Raw genomic sequence first — 19632 nt, 5'->3', positions numbered from 1 at the left:
TAGAGTTGCTAGGAGTTATGCTATGACATTTGATGTGATCCTTGTGTCCAAATGGCATATGGACCTCAAACAATACTATTGGGTTCACAACAGCCTGTTGTCAATTTGCCAGTATTGTGAAGTAGCTTAAAAAGAGAGCCACTTCCCAAGATACAGCTGGACTAAACCTCCAATCAACTCTAGGCAGTGTGTCTGACATTTGGAGTATGGGTTGGAGAAATTAGTTTCTTATACCAGACATTTATTGTGCTATTTGTGCAAGTAGCCAAGCTGATCTAATTACCCATGACACTGACTCCATGAAGAAAAGTGAAGAAATGCCCCTTCTTATCCTTTAGAACTGAGTAGAGAGAGGCAGAAGAAATGCATTTTTGATCCTTCTGAAACTCTGAGCCTGAAGTAAGGCCCTATACAGTGAAGGAGGTGGCATGGAGCATTAACTTCCATCATTTAAAAATGCAACTCTTGAATTGGTAAAAATGGAGAGCTTTCCCTAGCTGAGAGAGAATAATTATAACCCTAGATATATATGAAAAACAGCAGTGGAATGGCTGAGCTTCTAACCTAGACTACACTCTAAAGTGAAGAAAACTTGCCTAACAGTTGGAAGCTCTATTTAATTTCATTACATCAAACAACTTTGGAAGAAAGTTCAGTTCCTCTCTAGAGCACTGGGCAATCGGCAGCTGATACAGATTTTGAAGAAAGACTCCTTCTAATACCATGCTGTTCCTTCCATGTAAAACTTGATTGTGTGGCAGAAGTGGATAAGCCTACATTTTAAAAGCCTATTTCTTCTTACAAGCAGCAAGAAAGCAGTACCTCTTCTGACTGCATATGGGACACTACATGCCTTTTCCTCCCATACAACATTCTATTTTATTCCATTCCATTCTATTCTTGTATACGTAAGAAAGATTTAAACTAGACCTCTTTGGAACATTTATGTATATTGAGAAAGAAAAAGGCATATCACACCCTTCTAGTGTTTGTGTACCACTCAGAACAACTAAAAGCAGTTAAAAGCAAAGCACGCAACAAAATGACAAACAGTATAGTGAAAAGAGACTGATAATGTATAAATAAAACATATGTGAAAAAGGTTTTTAATGCAGGCATATTCAGTCTTTATTATTTATTTAAAACATGTCCATATTGCTTTTCAACCCATAGAGTGGTTTATATAACAGAGGAATGGTTCATCCACAACAGAAAACAGGGCTTTGAAATCAAGTTCTGGGGAGTACTGTATGGTTAACGCTTTTAGTTAAAAATGACTCAAGGTTGAGCAGAATAAATATGTTTTCACAACAAGCTAGTCTCTTCTATTTTTGGAAGGTAATTCTAGAACTAGCATGCTGTCTGAGAAAATGCCTGATCTCTGACAATTGACTGTAGATCAACCAGCAGAGTGCCTCACCTGTCCTGCTCGTGTGACACTGACACTTGCCTTTCATTCCCAGTGACTGAACTACTTTTGGAGCTAGATATACAAGGATCCTCAAATACAATCTCAGTCTATAGGCAGGTTTCTTATGGCAGAAGACAATCACCAGATCCCCCCCGCCCTTTCCACCACATAGGGAGTGTACACGTTAGTTTACCATCTAGCTTCTGGTTTGTGTGAAATAGACCAGAAGTTACATTCTATGGAGCTTCACATGCACAGGGTGGCACCTACATTGTTGCAGTTGTGATCAAAGTTGCTGATTTCAAGAGCTGCCCAATTATTCCATTGTTGAACAAAAGCATGGTTTCTAACAGTTCTAATATAGTTTCTAAACCTTCAGTGAAAAGATTCCAGAAACCAGGAACATTAGCTATTCTCTAACAACACACGCATCTGTGCCTTTGCTAGAGCTTTGCTGTCAACTTTTTGGCTGCCACAACAATGTATTCCTCACTTGGGATCCAGCTAGCACAGTTCGCCTGTTGTGTATACTGAATTTTGAAAATGGTAGTACTTTAGGAGAGAGTTGGTTTGCCTAACAATAAACATTTATTGCTAAACCAATTTATGACAACATAAAATATGAAAGCGGGCAGCTTGTGAGGAGATGCAAATGCTGACTGATCCCTCTGAGAGGTTCCTCTCTGCTCCTTCCGCTTGGCAGCTGGTAAGCTGGGGGGGGGTGAAACAGGTGTTGTGATAATTGTACACCCCACATGACACTTCACAGTTTCCAAAGTGAGCATGCCTTTGAAATGAAAATATACCTGGGCGCACTGGGGTGGTTCCCAGTGCACCCAGTTTCACCTGGAACAATCATTTTACTTCATTTCCCCAAAATTAAAGTGGATGGCATTTCCCCCTAGAATTTCTTATTGCTACTGTCCAGGTGAAACACGAGGGTTCTGCACCTATATGCATGTTGCTTTTGAGAGTGTGCATATGTTTTTTTGGGGGGTGAATAACAGTAAACTGTCATCTGAAAGAGCCTCTGGGCAGGAAATGAAGCCAGTGATCTCATAAAAAAGGGTCCTACAGCTAAGTGGTGTGGAAATGGAAATTTCAGCATGTGCAGCCTGACCTCTCAAAATAGCACAAAATCTCCTTTCACCCAACTCTTAAAGGTGCTGAAGCCCTGGCCTCATTTTTAATGCAACTGCCCTGGGGAGGGTAGTGCCCTGACACAAAATATTGTGACTGCAATTCAGCGGGTGGTCTGTTTCTTCCTCATTATCCAGATTTGGTTTCTCCCCGTCACTGTAGCTGTTGGATTTCCGTGCCTCAAAAAAGGAGAGGGTTAGCGAGAGAAGGAGAAAGGTGGAAGACGGAAAAGGAGACAAGATGCTTGCCGCGTTTCCTGCACCTGTGGGACGGACGCCTCCCGCCTAGGCCTATTTTCGTCACAGAACCAACCAACCTCCCTCGCTCCCTCCCTTCCCGCGCAAATTTCAGCTTGTCGTGCGCTAAGGGGCACACAATTTTCCCCCCACCCACTCCATGTTCCTTAAATGAACAGAGGAGGCGGGGAGCGCCGCTTATTGCTATGGCAGCTGCTCAAGCGTTCGCCTGGGAAGGCGCGCTTTGCATAACAAGAGAAAGGTGTGCTGAGTGCGCGCGCGAGCGAGCGAGGGCGCTGAAGCAGGAAGGAGGCGGCGGCGGCGGCAGCGGGAGGGAGCGAAGTGGGCTCCTCCGGAATGCAACCTGCATGGCTGGGGGCTCCGGCAAGATGCAGCCCGCGTGCGACCGGGCCGCCGAGCCCTTGCTCCTGGGCCAGAGCCTCGCCGGTGCCAAGGACCCCGAGCAGCAAGTCCAGCTGCGGCAGAAGCTGAGGGAGCTGCCGGCGCTGCTCCGAAGCGGACTCACGCTGCGGAGGAAGAACTCCACCGCTGGGGGCCGGGTGAGTGGCCGGTCGCGCGCCGCCCAGAGTCGGTCGCCCCCCCCCCCGGTCCTTCTCCTTGGCCGAAGGAAACTTGCCGTTCCCCGTGGCCGCGCGGTGTGTGTGTGGGGGGGAGGGGGGGACCTTGTCGGCCTGTGCAGCCACCCCAGCGGGCGGGCTGGTCGACAAAGCAAGCCCCTCGTCCTGTGTGGAACCTCTGCGGAGGTTTTGCACTTTGAGTGGCTCGAGACGACCGCAGCCCCCATCCTTTGGGTTGGTTCCCAGTTGCGCGCGGGTAATCTCCACGGGCATAGGATGAGGATCGAGGCAGCATCATCGTAACGGACCAGACAGGGGAGCCTTTGGGGGGGGGGGAAACTTGCAGGTACTGGTCGCGAGCAAGGCATCCCCACTTCAACTCTGGTTAAAGTATGTGGGATTTGCAAAGCCAGAGGTAATCCAGGGGCTTTGGGCCCTTTAGGTAGTCATTTAAAATACAATGAAGTTAGGGCCTGCCACGTTAGGCCTTGTTTGGTGAGGAACCTGGGTGTCTAGGAAGGGGAGGATGCCAGAAGTACTCTTAGTTGCCTTTGGAAATGATATACTCAGGAGTAATTAGACACTCAGTGTGGTTAATAGTGATGGTACCCAGCGTGGTGTGATGAACAGAATGATGGACTAGGATTCTGGAGATCAGGGTTCGAATCCCTGCTCCCATGAAAACTCATTGGGTGAATGGAACTGGGAAAACCACTGCTTCTCACTTACCTGGAAGGGCCTATTAGGATCATCCCTTTAAGTCAATTCTGACTGGATGGCACATAACAACAACAATTAAGCATGCATTCCCAGTCTTATCTGATGGTTGCTCAGAAGTCTTTCAGAGTTCAGTGGGATGTTTATTCCAAGAAACCATACCATGAATAAGACTGCTCTGTCAGCCTTAAGGCATTCCTTAAAAAGTGGCCAGTGAGTCTTGTTTTGGTTGTGATGAACTGTTGTGGCGCCTTGAACATAAATCATTTTATTGAGGCGTGAATGGTGCTAGGCTGGGTATTTTTATCCTATTAGTCAGCTTCAGCTCCTCCCTCTATGCCCTATGGAACACTAGAGAGCAAAGAGGCATTCTGGCCTTATTGACATATATCTGTAGACCCCTTTCCTTATTCTGCAACCTGCTCCCACACACAACTGTTCAGCTGTATGTCCTCTGCATTCAGTAAATGTTACTCCAGGCAGGTAGGCAAGCAAGCATGCATAGGGTTACATTGACATCTGACATGGACTTGTTTAAGTGACCTACTCCATTGAAACATTCCAATAAAGTCTAAGAGAGTTTGCACCAAAGTATATGCAAGTTGTCTAGCTTGTCATTTGGTGTGCATTCTTTAGGTAACATAATATGAATTAGAAGTGCACAAATTTGTTTTTGGATAACAACTCAAAGAATTCATAAAGCACCCTAGTTGTAGTTTAAAAACACAAATCTGCACTCCTGTAACATACATTTTTCAAACTAGCCAGTATCAGTGCCACAGAGGGTAGCTAGGGTGTATGTGACTGGCCATTTATCTGAGAGATAGGAATGTAGTGAACTGCCTTATACTTGCTCAGCGTTGTTCATACTGGTTCATCTCACTCTGTATTGTTGACACTGACAGTGGCTCTCCAGGACATCTCAGGACTTTTCAGCCTTACCTGGAGATGCTGAGTATTCAACTTGGGGTCTTTTGCCAGAAAAACATGTGCTTTGGCAGTGAGCTGTAGCGCTTGTTGCTCTTCTTCAATTTGTATCTAGTACAGAGCTATCATGTAGGATTCTGCTGTGGAGTAATCAGTCTGTTGACTGAACTTCAGTGTCCACGGGGTGTGTGTGTCTCAAGATATTAAAAATATGTTTTATTCATTAAGATAAACTAATGCAATTTGGCACATGGATGATTTTGTGACATTCTTTGGGGACTGTAAAGTTTCAGCATCTATAGACATCTCAGATCATCTGATTCCATGGTGGAATGCTTCTTACTGTAAATTTGAAATAGATTATCTTTGTAGGTCCTGACACAATACTACCCAGAAATATAGCTGAGGCTATATTTCCCCTTGTGCATTGAATTTAACTGAATGTTGCTGGTTTCTTTTGTTGTTGATTGTTGTTGTTGTTGTATACAGTAACATAATTCTGAAGCAAGTGACATACTTCCTTTCTAGATAATGCAGACACTTATTGCAGCAGGCATTCTCTTAGAAGAGGCATTCCTTCTGTAGGCAATACAATGGACAATGCCTTTCACAATGCAATTTTATAAGTGCCTGCATTAATGTGCCATCATGTCAATTCCAACTTATGGCAACCCCTTTCAAGGTTCTCTATGCAGAGAATACTCAGCAGTGATTTACCATTCCCTTCTTCTGGGAGCATTTGGGACTGTGCACCTCAACCAAGGCCACACAGGCTGACTCTATTTGCAGGAGGCATAGTGAGGAATTGAACTCCCAACTTCTGCCTCCACAGCCAGATACCTAACCCACTGAGTTATCCAGCTCGTGCATTCAAAATAGCAGTTAATTTTTTAAATATTCAGCTCAATTAATTGTGTGTTTTTAGCTGCTAGAAAGCCATTTGATTTTTTTAAAACTCTCTCTCTCTCTCTCTCTCTCTCTCTCTCTCTCTCTCTCTGTGTGTGTTTTAAAAGATATGCTTAGCTCCACGAACATGTTTGTATCAGCCAGATAATTTATTTTAGTGGTGTCATGAACTAATTGCCTAACACAGTTTGGCATTTGCTCTATGAAAGCAAATCATATGTACCTCTTATTTTAATTGTAAATACTATTGTGCTTAATTCCACAGATATTTGTAGACTCTTCATATCACCTTTTGGTTGTATTAGTGGCAAGGTTCATCATTCAAAAAAAGAGAGATAACTGTGTTTTGGACTTCTGGCATCTGAGAACAGAGGAATAATGTTGATAAGTAGATACAATACTTGTTGGATGACAACTCCCATAATTCCTAAACACTGATGACTGGGGCTTGTAGAAATTATAGTCTAGAATATCTGGAGGACACCAAGTGAGGGAAGACTGCCTTATAGGAATAGATTATATGTAGCATTCAGACACGTGCGGACGTTCTCCCCACAGTAATTCTCCTAAGTACTATGTATATGCCCCAAGCTTTGTACACATAGTAATTACTTAGGAAAATTACATTCAAGTGGCATCAGGAAGCTTTGGAATGAGGTTGCTCACAAATAACACAGTTGCCAGGCCGTATTTAAAGGCTATTTGTTAATCATGAGTAATTACTAGTGTTCTCGTCCATTTTGCAACATAGAATACATACACACAGAGAGAGAAGATAAGTGACAACTACTGCAAAGGAACTGAGTGGCACAACTGGAAATGTAGCAAAAAACAAAACAATCCTGCCTCGGAGTTGTTTATTTTATAATCTGGTTAAAATCTTAAAGTGTGTGTAGACTAACAAGAATTAGATATGATAGATGCTGTGGATAGGTTTGTGATGTCCTATTTACATCATATTTACGTTTTGATCATGTAGGGTTTCTGGAAGGCTTTAGTCATCAATGGCATCAAAATATTAAACGGGCAACACCCCGTCCTCTTGTCACTGCCGTGTGGACAGTACCATCTTCTGTATGTTAGTCCAGGGAGACACCAAATATGGGTAGCAATGTGTTACTATTTTTTAAATTGTAGGCATGAAAAATATGATGGATGGGCTTAAACAATGTGCACTGTGGTGACATCCCTATAACATGGATATAGTGGGTTGAAATAATGCAAGTCTTTAAAGAATGATGGATGAAATGCAACAAATGTCATTCTAGTTGAATGCTGCTGGTACTTTCTGAATTCAGCCCTCTTGCTGTCCTAATCACTATTCTTTTAGTAATTGTGAAATAAAATTCTGGATGATATAGGAAGTGATGTTCTCAAGATAATTATTTCCTACTTTCCCAGGTGTTATAAAAATGTAGAATCATTATTTTTTTTTTTAGTTGTGGACGTAACATCTCTTCATCTGTATTGGTAAAATGTTACAGCATTCATATTCCATGCTGAAAATTTAGTGTATGCATGTGAATATGCAACTTACATCTGTAGTTCATATTTTGTGTAGAAATACTAGTTAAAAGGAGAAGCTATGCATTTTGGTTGTTCTGGGTTTTTCGGGCTCTTTGGCCGTGTTCTTCCTTAACAAAAGCTATGCATTTTGTTAGTTGGTCCGGTGTTCAGTATTTTGCTTCTTGTTCTAAGTACAATTTCTCTAGTGTCTAAGGGACTACATAGTTGATTTGCATAGGTGTATTGCAAAACTGCTTTATGGGCAGTAGTTTGACACTTGTCCATATGATTCCATGGAAACCAGTGACACTGTTCACTGAGAAGTAACATTGATTTTAAAACATATTGTTTATTAGTGGCCTTTACATTTGAAAATCTGAACTTTTATTGCCAGGGAAATTCAATTCAGATAATTTGTTGCAGGTGTCATTGTGTGACTAAAATAGCCCAGTGTATAATACAGAGCCTTTTCTGTTGTACTCCTCCACTTATGTATTCCTCAAGTGAAATAACTCAAGATAAGAATCTTTTACCATTTTCTCTTTAACTTTTTAACTTGTTTATGTAGAAATGGTTGAAGGCTGTGAATAAAGGCTGAAGTACTGTTGTTTGTTTGTAATATCATTAACAGTTAACATTTTCCCCAATTGGTAAAATATTGCTAACATTCCTTCTCTCCTTTTTGTTGCTTTGGTGACCACCAATGACTCATTGTAACAAGTACTTTCATTTGTTTGTTTTTGTTCCATTGTAACAGAGTTTAAATGGTTGCTGAATGAAAATCAATGCACTTGCCCTAGTTTTTAAAAGCAGGATTGGGCATGAATTATCTTCAGTTTAGATTTCAAATTAGTAGCTTCACCTATGCAATGCCTAGTTCAGACTTGCTCAGTTTTCACTAGCTGGTGGTTTTGAGCTAATTCTCTGCTATCTGTGGTGCCAAGAGTAATTTGTGTTGCACTACTGCAGTTGAGACATGGTGTTTTGCTTGCCCAAGCTCAGTCATGGGTTCTGAAAATTTGAGCAGAGCTGCATTCACAGATTTTGGTATCTACTTCTTAATTCATTAATAGAGCATAGCAATGGTTTTATACAATTTGAGTGTCCTTGATTGTTTCTTTAAATATGCTTGGGCAGTGCTGGAAGCACAGGAGTCTAGTTTTCAGAAAAGATGTTAAAGCATTGTGGATTCAGTTTTTCTCTTTCATATGGAAGTCCTTGAAACTTCTGGTCATTTTCTATTTAGTACACTAGAATACCTCTATTCCAGTTTATGTTTTTGGTTATATTTGCATATCCAAGCTTTCTCAGTAAATACTCTCAGATTATTCCATAACCCATCTATGTGATTATTGTTACAGTATTATTATTGTAATTCCTTTATGTAGAATTTTCAGGTGTTTGTAGCTGTTTGCATGGTTGTCTATTTCTAATCCTTAAAACAACCATGCAAAGATTATGGCCCATATTTTAGATGGAGGAGGGGTAACTGAGGCTAAAAGAAGAACTTGCCTAGGGCCACTTACTGAATACATAGCAGAGGTAGGATTAAAAGCAGAGGGTTAGCAGTGGCATGCCACTCTACTCACTCACATACTGAACATTGTAATGGGTGAATTTCCTTCTCCCCTTTCACTTCTAATTAGTGATCTTGTTATGCAGCATTCTTTCTGTTTATTGCCTATGGCCAGGATTCCTAGTGCATCTTAGTATTCAATGCCAATGAAACAGGGACTTCCCTTTCCCCTTCCTATTACAGCACTCCATGATACCAAAAATCTGCTGGTTGTCTTAGATTAATTGGTATTAGTCTTTAAGATTAGGTATTACAGTACTTGCAAAGTAGGACTGCAGTGTTATAGGACTGAAAGATCTCTGTGAAACACTGATTGCGTTCATACCTGATTAAAAAAACCTACAGCATAGTGTTCTAAGCATGAGCTGCAACAAGCCTTGGGTTCCCTCTGTGACTGAGAGGTAATTTGAACAGATTTCTTAGCCAACTGGATCATGACAAAGCCACAGACCTAGGAAGGACTGACACTTTAACTATCAGATATGTAGACCAAGATTGGTTAACAAAGTAGCCAGAAAGGGCTTAAAGAAGCAGTTTAGGCTTGGATATATTGGAAGACACCTAGGACTTGGCTAGGGAAACAGCCAGTTCGGTTGGAACATAGAGATAATTTTTAGGCATGGTCTTTTCCTGAGGGTGAGGGAAGGTTCTAGAAAGGGCTAGATATACTTTGAAGGGAGATTCCCATTGTGGTTTTGTGGATTAAGTGACTAGGAATCGAGAACAGAGATTCAATCCCCATTCAGTCGTGGAAATTCACTGGGGGAGTGGAACTGGTAAAAATGCTTCTTAAATACAGTATCTCACTTACCTTGAAAGCCCTGTTAGGGTTCAGTAAGTCAGCTCCAAAACTCACACTCTTTCTCAGGGATCACTGGTCTAAAAGTACCCTATATCAGTGATGGCAAACCTATATCACGTGTGTCATAGCTGGCACACAGAGCCCTCTCTGTGGGCACACAAGCCATAGGTCGCCATCAAGAAATACCCATCCTCCGGTCCCGAATTTCAGCATTCCCCTCTGCTGCTGCAGTGGTCCAGCAGAGGGGTGCAATGGCAACCATTACCGGTCTAACCCAATGGGGGATTTGAGGACCAGTAAGTATTTATTTGTTAATACTGCCCATTGGGTGGGGGGAAACAAGTATTTAACCCTTGCAGTACAGGAGCAGTTGTTTTTTCTAAACTAAAACGTCAGCATTCGGGTTTTAATTACAGTTTTGGCAATTTGAAATAAATAAGTTGATTTTGTGTTGCAGTTTAGGGCTCAAAAAAGGTTCACCATCACTGCACTAGGCACTCAGAGGCAGCCACTGCCCTCAAGCAGCAGATTTTGCAGTACCTGTGTATTTTGGCCATCTGTCCATGGCATGAATCCACACGAATTTTAATGTACACTCATCTCCAAATCATTGCCCATCTCCATTTCCTCGGTTGTGGCACTGGCGTGAGAGGTTGGACTGGAAACTTCTTTGAAGTGGCATATTTTCTCCCCACTTGTACTCTGCAAGTCCATGGTGTTGATGATGAAGATGAGACTTGCCAGGTCTCAGAGAATGAGCTGCAGTGCCAGGCAATGGCTGAGCTCTCCTGAATCTCTAGGCCAGGCAAACAAATGTGATGAGCAGCAGTGGTGGAAGGGAAGGAGCGATTCTCGTTTATTGTTACAGGGTGGCCATAGTGTTTGGGTACTCAACTCCAACCCTCTCCGAATGGCACCAGAGCTCACTGGCTTCCTGTGTCTGTCCAACACGATACATAATATACCTGCTTAGGAGCTCAGACTGGGAACCCACAATGCCTAGCTCACTCCCTCACACATGCATGGAGAAATATTACATTCTCAATTCTTGTGACATCACAAGGCCCCACACCATGACTTCACAAAAACCCACCCCAGGCATTGGGCTCCAGATATAATGAGGGGATGGGGAAGATAATCCCGTGACAGCCCCTGACAAACAAGACAGCACTTCAGAACCATTCTGGAAAAGTCTTTTACTGGTTTTGGAAAAGAGGCTAAATGGGTATCCTCAGCAGAGACAACGGCCTGGTTCAGTTCCAGCAGGACGCCTGCCTTCTGGTCCCTTGCATCCCCCTGGGGAAGACAAAACTTTAGGCCCTGCAAGAGAAAGAGAGATAAACAACTAAGGGGAGAGCTCGTCCACTGCGTCAACCGGCTTCAACCCAGGCGTATCCACTGACCAATGTTCTGGCAACTTCATCCTGAAGTTCTGCATGCCAACATCCACTGGCTTCCACCAGGAATATCCACCCATTCATCTCTTCCACTCCGCTTCTTAAGCCACCCTCCACCATCTCCCGAATGCTTGGGTCACACACATGCCCCGGTGACATCCCCACGGAACGCCAGCCAGCCCATTCACACACACATTCACACACATCCCCCCGACACACACACACCTTCACTTCACCAGCCATTCACACACAAGCCCGGGCTTCCATCCACCAATATCCACCAACCTTCCGCCAGCTCGTTTCAAGAGGCTAACGTCCCCCGGCTTCATCCGCCAACCTCTGCTGGCCTCTGCCTTGCAGCCTCAGCCAGCTTCCGCAGGGAGATTCCACCAGCTTCTGTCTGCCAACGTCCATCAACTTCCCCCCGGGCCCATCGCCGACATCAGCCATCTTCAAGCCACAGCTTTCTGCCAGCCTCGAGCTGTTAACTTGCAAGCCCACTTAGCAAATTCATCTGCTTTCGCGAGAGAACTTGCCTTGGGCAGAAGGGTTGGGTCCCCTGCAGCTGCTGCCACTCTTTCTGCCGGACTGCCCTCTGGCCACTGGCCTCCCTTCTGGTCTCCTGCCCTGCCCTGCAAGCCCCTTTTATCTGCCAGCAGAGAGGTGGGGCTCTGTGAGGTCACAAAGACCCAGGAGAGTGGGGTTGTGTTTCCATGGCAGCAGCAGCACTTTCAGGATTGGCTGAGTCCTGAAGATGATGTCACAGTCCCTCTGATCATGTGATTCATCCACAAAAGCTTGCATTTTGCATGTTTTTTAAAAAATGTGTGGCCTATTAATGTATCCCCTGTGACCAATGCCTCTGATTGTTAAATCTCCCTATGTTGGCCTTGACAGGATTCTAGGCTGGTGCTCAAAAAAAAATATCTTCCAGCATTTGCACCAAAAGGAACTTTCCTAAGCCCTGAGCTAGGGGGAAAATGAAAGTAAAAAATGAATAAGGATAAGCACAGTCACACAATAAAGCCTTTGATGCTTTTTTTGGCCTCTTTTTGAACATTTTTTCTTGCCCTTGCCATGAAAAAGATAAAGAGCCCGTTAAGAAAACAACCTAAGTGTTTGAAACACATACAAGTATTTTAACACCATCCCTGCACTATTAAAGATGCAGCTGTGTTTCAAAGATTCTTCCAGCCTTTGGAACCCCCTCCCACTGGAAGGCAGATTTGCCCCACCAGTAAGTATTTATTTGTTAATGCCACCCATTGGGGGGGAAGAGAGAGAGAGAGAGAAGCATTTAACTCTTGCAGTGCAGGAGCAGTTGCTTTTTCTAAACTAAAACCTCAGCATTCAGGTTTTAATTGCTGTATTGGCACTTTGAAATGAATAAGTTGATTTTGTGTTGCAGTTTGGGCACTCGGGCTCAAAAAGGTTCACCATCACTGCCCTATATATATTAAATATGACCGGCTTGGCCTAAAAGTTATGATATCAACAATACAAATCCTCTTGTTTGCTATATAAAAATATGTGAGAATATAAAGTTTTGTTATTCCTCATTTATTTCATGGCCAACCTCCTATCTTCTGTGAGGAAGTATCACACATTCTTCCTCTAATATGTCTGGGTTACAGCGTCCATTTTAAGTTAATTGCAGTTTAGCACTGTATCTGAATCCTAAACGTTGGTTAATGTTAACTATGACTTGTTAAGATGAGCCAGTGTCATAATACATAGCTGGAAGTTGGCATGTTTCAACAATGCATAGTCTACATCAGGGGTCTCCAAACATTTCAGTATGAAGGCCACATCATATATTATGCACATTTTTGAGGGCTGAAACAGGGAAGGGGGACCCAAGCGACACTGGAGGTGGGAGATTGCTTAGTTCAGGCTTTGCTCTTCTTCCTATCCCTGCTTTGCAAAGACAGCGGTGGTGGGGGTTGCTTGGGTCCCCCTTCCCTCCTCTTCCTATGCCCAGGCTGGATAAAAAGGCAAGGCAGGCTGGATGTGGCCTGCGGGCCGTAGTTTGGAGATCCCTGGTCTAGATTAATTGCAGTTTGTTTGCATTTGGACATAACCTTACAGTATAGAATTTACTGTAATGTATTAAAAAAAACACACAGTGTTTGTACTCAGATTCAGTACAACATAGGCAGCATACATTACAGTATTCTTTATTGTTATAAAATCAAAAGTCTAAGAATGGCCAAGCATTTTGCATAGGACTACTTTAACTGAAGACTCTTGGCTGGATTCCAGATTGACTAATTATATTCTGCCTGTGTAATATTTCCCAGGACATTTCAAATGGAAATGATGGTCATTTACAGTCATATGCTACTGCTGTGCACTGTTACCACAGTTGCTAAATTTTATCCTGTAGGGTTGTAATTTGGTGCTGGATGAAGCCATTTTGAATTTGGGGATGCCATATGATTTCAGTGTGTATTTCTCATTTTTTTTTTATAAAGTGTGTGATTTAAATCTGTGCAGTAGAAGACAGAATGTGAGTTAAGTTGTTTAACACCTCATACTGTTTCTTTACCAAACTGTTCTAAAGAAGAACAGCTGAAGTGTTATGTTGAATTTAAAGTGACCTGGTTGTTGTTTTAATTAGAATTCCCTCTGTCTGGTATTCCATAATAAATCAGTTAAAATTATGAACCTTAATACTGCCATAATGCAGAGCAGATGCTACCTTAGAAAGAGAGAGAGAGACAGGCAGAAGGTATTGAATCTGATGTAGTTTGGCAGATCTGACAGATCTGTGTGTACCATGTATTCTAGTGTAAGCCTCCACTTTTGTAGACAGCATGCTACCATTTATAGTAAAGGAGACTGTGCTGTAACTGGGATGCAGCTAGCTTGGTTGGTTTCCATGTGTGGAATAGTGATGGAGTGCCATTCTTTTAATACTATACTAATTAACTTAACAAACTAGATAGAATATGTGATTCATTGCATTGGTTGGACTTTCATTTCTAAGCATTCAGGTGTGAATTGACCTAATATTATTCAGGGTGAATTTGATTTATGATTTGAATCCTGATTTACATTTTAAAATATTTTGATTTTTGTATTTTAATGATTTAAATTATGATTTAAATCAATTTGATTTTTTTTAAAAATCACTGATTTTTATCCACCCTGGTAGTATTGCCTTGTCTAGTTTGTAGGTGTATTTAGTGCAATTCAGACTCTCTTTTTTACTTAGCTGCTGGTGGAGACAGCTGCACTTCACCTTTTCTCTGATCCTTTGATGATATTTCATTGCAAGCAAACTTTAAGAAACACACAGACACCATCAGCATTCTATTTTTAATCTAAAATTTAATGTTTTCTTCAAGGTGATGGTGATAATGGGCAGGCTCTCCTATTTAGATTCATTTTTCCAGGTGCTCTTCTCCAAGCATCTAAACAGGTAAATCAGGCAGGAAGAAGGAAGGGAGGCTGTAGCTAGCTAATGATTACAAAATATTCTTGGGTCAGCTTTTAGAAGTGACAGGACACAGTGCTGGAACCACTAGCTGGCAGTTGCTCAGCTACTTGATTTTGTGCAGCATCTCCAAGACCTCAAGACACCTATTCCCCAACTCTATTGTACTGCTAGAAGGGCTGATTTCCTGACTGTTTGAGGTGGGCCAGCTGAGAGTCCCCTCCACGCCTCTCTTGTTGGTCCAGAATCTTTCCATCCAATTTATTTTTGCTTTGTAAGCCCATAGGTGTGCTGCCTTTTCCAGCAGATGTACGTACATTTACTGTTTTGAATGATAAGCCCACACCCCAACTTCAACAAGCATAACAAATGACAGAAGCAAGGAAGAGGAATGGATGAGTGCAGCTGTTTTTTAATGGAGCTTTATTGAGAAATTTCAAGTGTAGTATTCATATAGCACTACTACTGTGTGTTAAAATATTTTAGTTGGAAATTACCATATTTTTTGCACCATAAGACACACTTTCCCCCCACAAAACAGGGGGGTGGGAAGTCTGTACGTCTTATGGAGCGAAGAAAACAGATTATATTTTCCTGTTTTCTTCTCCTAAAAATTGGTGCGTCTTATGGAAAGGTGCGTCTTTTTTATCCCTATTAGTAATTAAGAGCTTGGAGGTTAGAAATAATTTTTTGTGGTTCATTTAGACTTGAATTATTACCCTTTTTTGGGGTTACACAAAAAAAATGGGTTATTCTTGCAGTTTTATTTAAGTATTCATTTTATTTTAGAATAGTTGGTCTTATGAAAACAAGAAATCAGTACAGTATAGTAAATATTTCCGATTCCAATACAACATTCCAGTATTGCTGTTTTCTTAAATATTTATAGATGTAGAAGGGCTGGTAGTATGAGATGTTTACTAAGCAGAATAACTGCTTAGTCCGAGACCATAAGCAGATGTTGGAGATAGACCATAATTAGAACTGATAGCGCAGAAATGTTGCAGAAAAATAACTGAGGAATAACTGAGAAAAATAACAGACTTCAAAGGAATCTCATGCAAAAGTTCTGAAGACCAATCATCGTACAAAGTGAGCTAATTTGCATAGTCCTGAAACATGCGCTGTGTCACTTTTAAGAATTCCCTCTTTCAGGTTATGTCTAAGGGCTGTTTCTGATCTGAATCTTTTCAAGGAAGCTGTTTTGTAAATAAAAGTGCTAAGGAACAATCAGTCTATTGTAATCCGTTCTTTGAATATACATCCTTTATTATAATGTGAAGCACTAATTACTTTTGTTAGTCATAGTTTTGATGATATATTCCTGACTTCTATTAATATTTTCGTTTTAGCAGGATGTGGACTTATATTTTGTGATGTCATCTTTTTGTTTTTAGTTCATAAGTGAACAACCTATTTAAAGCATAATATGAAGTGTTAATTTTTCTTTCTGCCATTTTATCTTTATAATAGCCAGTGTCATCAGATTGCAGCCCACTAATCAGATGTTGAAGTGCACAGCTGTCTGTTTATACCAAAGAAAATGTGTTCATTTTTAAGGTGCCACAAGGCTTGTTCTGGCTGCGCCTTAGAAATTTCTCAGTTTACGTTAATCCTTTTAAAATACGAAATTTTGAATCACTCACATGCAATTTCTCTGGTCAATTGGGCCATAAAATAGAGTGGATGTCATGTACCAAACCTGGATAAAGAATTCTGATTTTGAAGCATATTTCATTTCCGATCTATCCGCCTGCTCCAATGGAAACATTTATTAGCTTTCAGATGTCAGAACTCCACTGTTCTTTTTCAGGCAGAAGAGGGAAGGTTCTGGAAGTCCTAAAGTCAAAGTGCTAAAACCATACCAAAGTCCTCCCAGCTCTCGACTGATGTGAGAATTTAGATTTGGAGCACTGCTTTTCAAAGAAGGGTATTACATGAAAGCAGCAGTAACAGGGTGAAGGAAGGGAATGTCCCTCACCGGTTTCTTTTTGTCCTGCTGGCTGGAGCCAAGTAGGGCTTCCAACTATAGGGTTAGGATTGCTGAAGACTTATCTATACAGGTCCTTTTGGAGTGGGCTGGTACGGGCTAAATAGGGTCACTTGGGGTCGGTTAGAGGTGTGATACACCATTTGGTGCATATTGGAGCTCCATCACTCTTTTTGGCCCTGCTCCTTGTAGTTAAGTTTGAAGTTTCTCGACTGGCCCTTCAGACAAAGCAAAGAAAATATTTCATTCTTTTTAATAAGTGTGACACAGTGCATCAGTGATGATCTATTACAATCTTTAAAAAATCACTTCCCCTGCCCCTCCACCAAGGAGCGGAGAAAATGTTCAATGTGCTGATATGCTTATTATGCCACTTCACAATATTGGAAATTCAAACCAGAAAGATTCTTGAAAGGTGCGCGTAGTAATGCTCTGGGGAAGATTTGGTTCACTCCAGTGATTACATTGTGTGATCCCTGGAAAAAGGAGTGGACCAATCCATCACTGCAGCAGACCAAACAGCAAGGTAGATGCTCATCTGATCACACTTTTAGTTAGTTAAAATGCAAGGATTGTCTGGAGCAGGTGCAGACAAATCATCATCCATAGCTGCAGGCTTTGTAACAGATGTGGAAGAAATATATTGCAAGCTATTCATGTTCTAATGCAAAGTATTTGAGATAGATTTAGCTTTGAATGGGCAATTAAAATCCATTAAATTAATAAAAGACCTGCTCTTCAGTTGTTGATATAGGCTCATAAGTTTATGGATTCTCCTGAATGGGTGGTATAAAGATTGTGAAAGTGAGCACCTGCATATTTGCCATTATATGCAGCCCAAGTTCTCACCTGAATATAGTTTTCTCCTTCATTTTCTTCATTCTAGAAGGATTTATTCTCAGTTGTTTCAAATATTATATAGGAGCAAAAATTTACTGTCCACCTCATGTAGATGGACAGAGAATTGGGCCATGCCTCTTTATCTCATGGACTACTGAAAAAGCATGTTAATTTGTTTCACAACTAATTTTCAGAACTAATTATCAGTTTCAGATGAATTAGTTGTGAAACAAACACTTTACATTCCAGCAATATGAAGCAGACAGTGATTCTTTTCGAAGTTGCACAACAAGATCCTTGATTTAATTTTTTGTATATATTTATAGAAAATGTATATTTCCAATTTTGAGTCAGCAAATTTAATGTACTTTCAACTTCAAAATCCAAACACTTGTTCTTGCTGAGTCAGTTTTTAGTTAGCTTCTCTCAGGATACAAAAATTAGACTGGAATAGAAGAACTATCTCATTCTAACAGGTATTCTCCAAAATAGTTATCATATTAATAAATTGAAGAATGCCGTGACAGAGCTACTAAGATAATAATGAAATAATGCTGAACTTAATAGCAAATGTATGATTTAGACATTTCGTCCTCAATGCACTTGAAACATATCTGCGGAAATTATTGATAAGCTCTTTTTCTTTTTACTTTTTTATATTTTATGCATTGACATTTTCTTATTGTGCTGCCCAGTTTGTGAATGGGCGGTTGTGAATGAGCCTATTTGATCCCAGTCCAGCTAAAGTTGTGACCAAGGCTACAATTCTGTGTGTGATTATTTGAAAGTAAATCCCAATTGACTGGGAACATAACTGCTGAGTAAATATACAGAGGATTGAGCTACAAGTCATCCTGCAAGCAATTATTCAGGGACCTCGTTTTATTTGTTTTCAATGAAACTAAAAGTGCAGTCACACCAGGAAACGCCCTCCCCATATTTGAATCAGGTTTAACATATTTAAATTGCTTTTTAAAAAGATGGCTACAAATGAGAGTGCAAATTGTTTTGACAAAGAATCGTGTTATTTTGATCAGAAGCAAGGTATTTTACTCTTCTGCTGGAGTGTCATTTATTGTAACTCAGATGTCAAATTGATTTAATTTGAATTGATTGGAGATATGTGAACACCTCTATCAGTGTAAATTGGGGGTCAGGGAACTTTTCTAACCTTTTACCCCCTAAAACATTTATATATGCCAACGTTACCCCCTTGATTTGAAAGGAAGGAACTCGGTCACATGTGGCCAGTTGAGCGCCACCGCTAAAGCCTCGCCGCCCAGGCTGCTTCCACCACTGCCTGGTGGGGCTGCACTCAGTCCTTGGCCCCGTGGGAGTGGCTCCCTTTCTCCGCCGGCGGGCAACTCCTGGGCAGCCGTCAAAGAGCAGCGGGTGGCTCGCCCGCCAGGGGTGCCCGCCGCCGCCTTCCCCTCCAGCTCTGGCAGCTGCTCGCCAGGGCAGCCACATTGGGCCTCGGCATCAGGGCTCCCACAGGCCTCGCTGTTGAAGTGCCACGACAGCTGCTGCACGGAGGGCAAGAGGCTCTGCCACGCCCGGCTGGCCAGCGCGGAGGCACCACTGAAGGAAGCCGTGCAGCCGGGCGAGTGCTGCCGCTGCCTGACGGGCTCTTCCAGGGATGGGGTAGCGGTGGCCTGGCACTAGGAGGCTGAGCATGGCCTCGGCCACCTGTCATGGCCGTGTCCTCCCTCCTCCCCACCTCTCCAGGCACTGGAAGGAGAGGCTCCTCCTGGCTGGGGCACTCCAGCCTCTCACCCTGGCCTCGCCCTCCACTGTGGCTGGCCCCGCTGGTGCCTCCTTGGCTGCCATACACCGCCAGCCTGGGCCCATCACTGGCCCCTATCCACCGTGGCTCGGTTGCAGCTGCGCCAGAGAAGGGGGTGGGAAGGGGGCGATCAGCAGCCGGGGAGCCCCCCCCCAGGCAGAGGAGGAGGAGGGAAGGGGGTTAGGGTCATGTCCTCATTACTCCCAGGATTTTCATTTTTATCCAATTTGGGGTAATTTATGCCTGTTCTCTGATCACTGGTATAAATTGTGTCTGTGGAGTTTGCCACTCCCTCCTCCTCCACCCCCCAGTGTCTGTGCGTGTGCACGTCTCAAACAGCTTTGAAGAATGGTGGGCAAGGCAGGGTTGGATTCTTTCACACAC

General features: G+C 42.3%; 1 protein-coding gene and 1 long non-coding RNA gene across 2 annotated transcripts in view; one reads left to right on the top strand and one right to left on the bottom strand.

The window, feature by feature from the left end:
- The first annotated feature begins 2978 nt into the window (after positions 1-2978).
- The window catches only part of RAPGEF5 (Rap guanine nucleotide exchange factor 5), a 173321-nt gene continuing 156667 nt past the window's right edge, over positions 2979-19632 (top strand). Inside the window, exon 1 of the mRNA XM_020781222.3 lies at positions 2979-3347. Coding sequence (XP_020636881.3) covers positions 2994-3347 — 354 coding nt within the window. The 5' untranslated portion in view covers positions 2979-2993. The remainder of the gene's footprint in view (positions 3348-19632) is intronic.
- Positions 10981-11813, bottom strand: LOC140707992 (uncharacterized). Its single transcript, XR_012088118.2, has 2 exons — positions 11482-11813; positions 10981-11119 (listed from the first exon to the last, which is right to left on the bottom strand). It is a non-coding gene; the product is annotated as an uncharacterized LOC140707992 (long non-coding RNA).

The sequence above is a fragment of the Pogona vitticeps genome, chromosome 6, assembly GCF_051106095.1.
Source record: "Pogona vitticeps strain Pit_001003342236 chromosome 6, PviZW2.1, whole genome shotgun sequence".
Lineage (NCBI taxonomy): Eukaryota > Metazoa > Chordata > Lepidosauria > Squamata > Agamidae > Pogona > Pogona vitticeps.
Note: the sequence above shows the minus strand (reverse complement) of the source record. Positions and strands in the feature narration are given on the sequence as shown.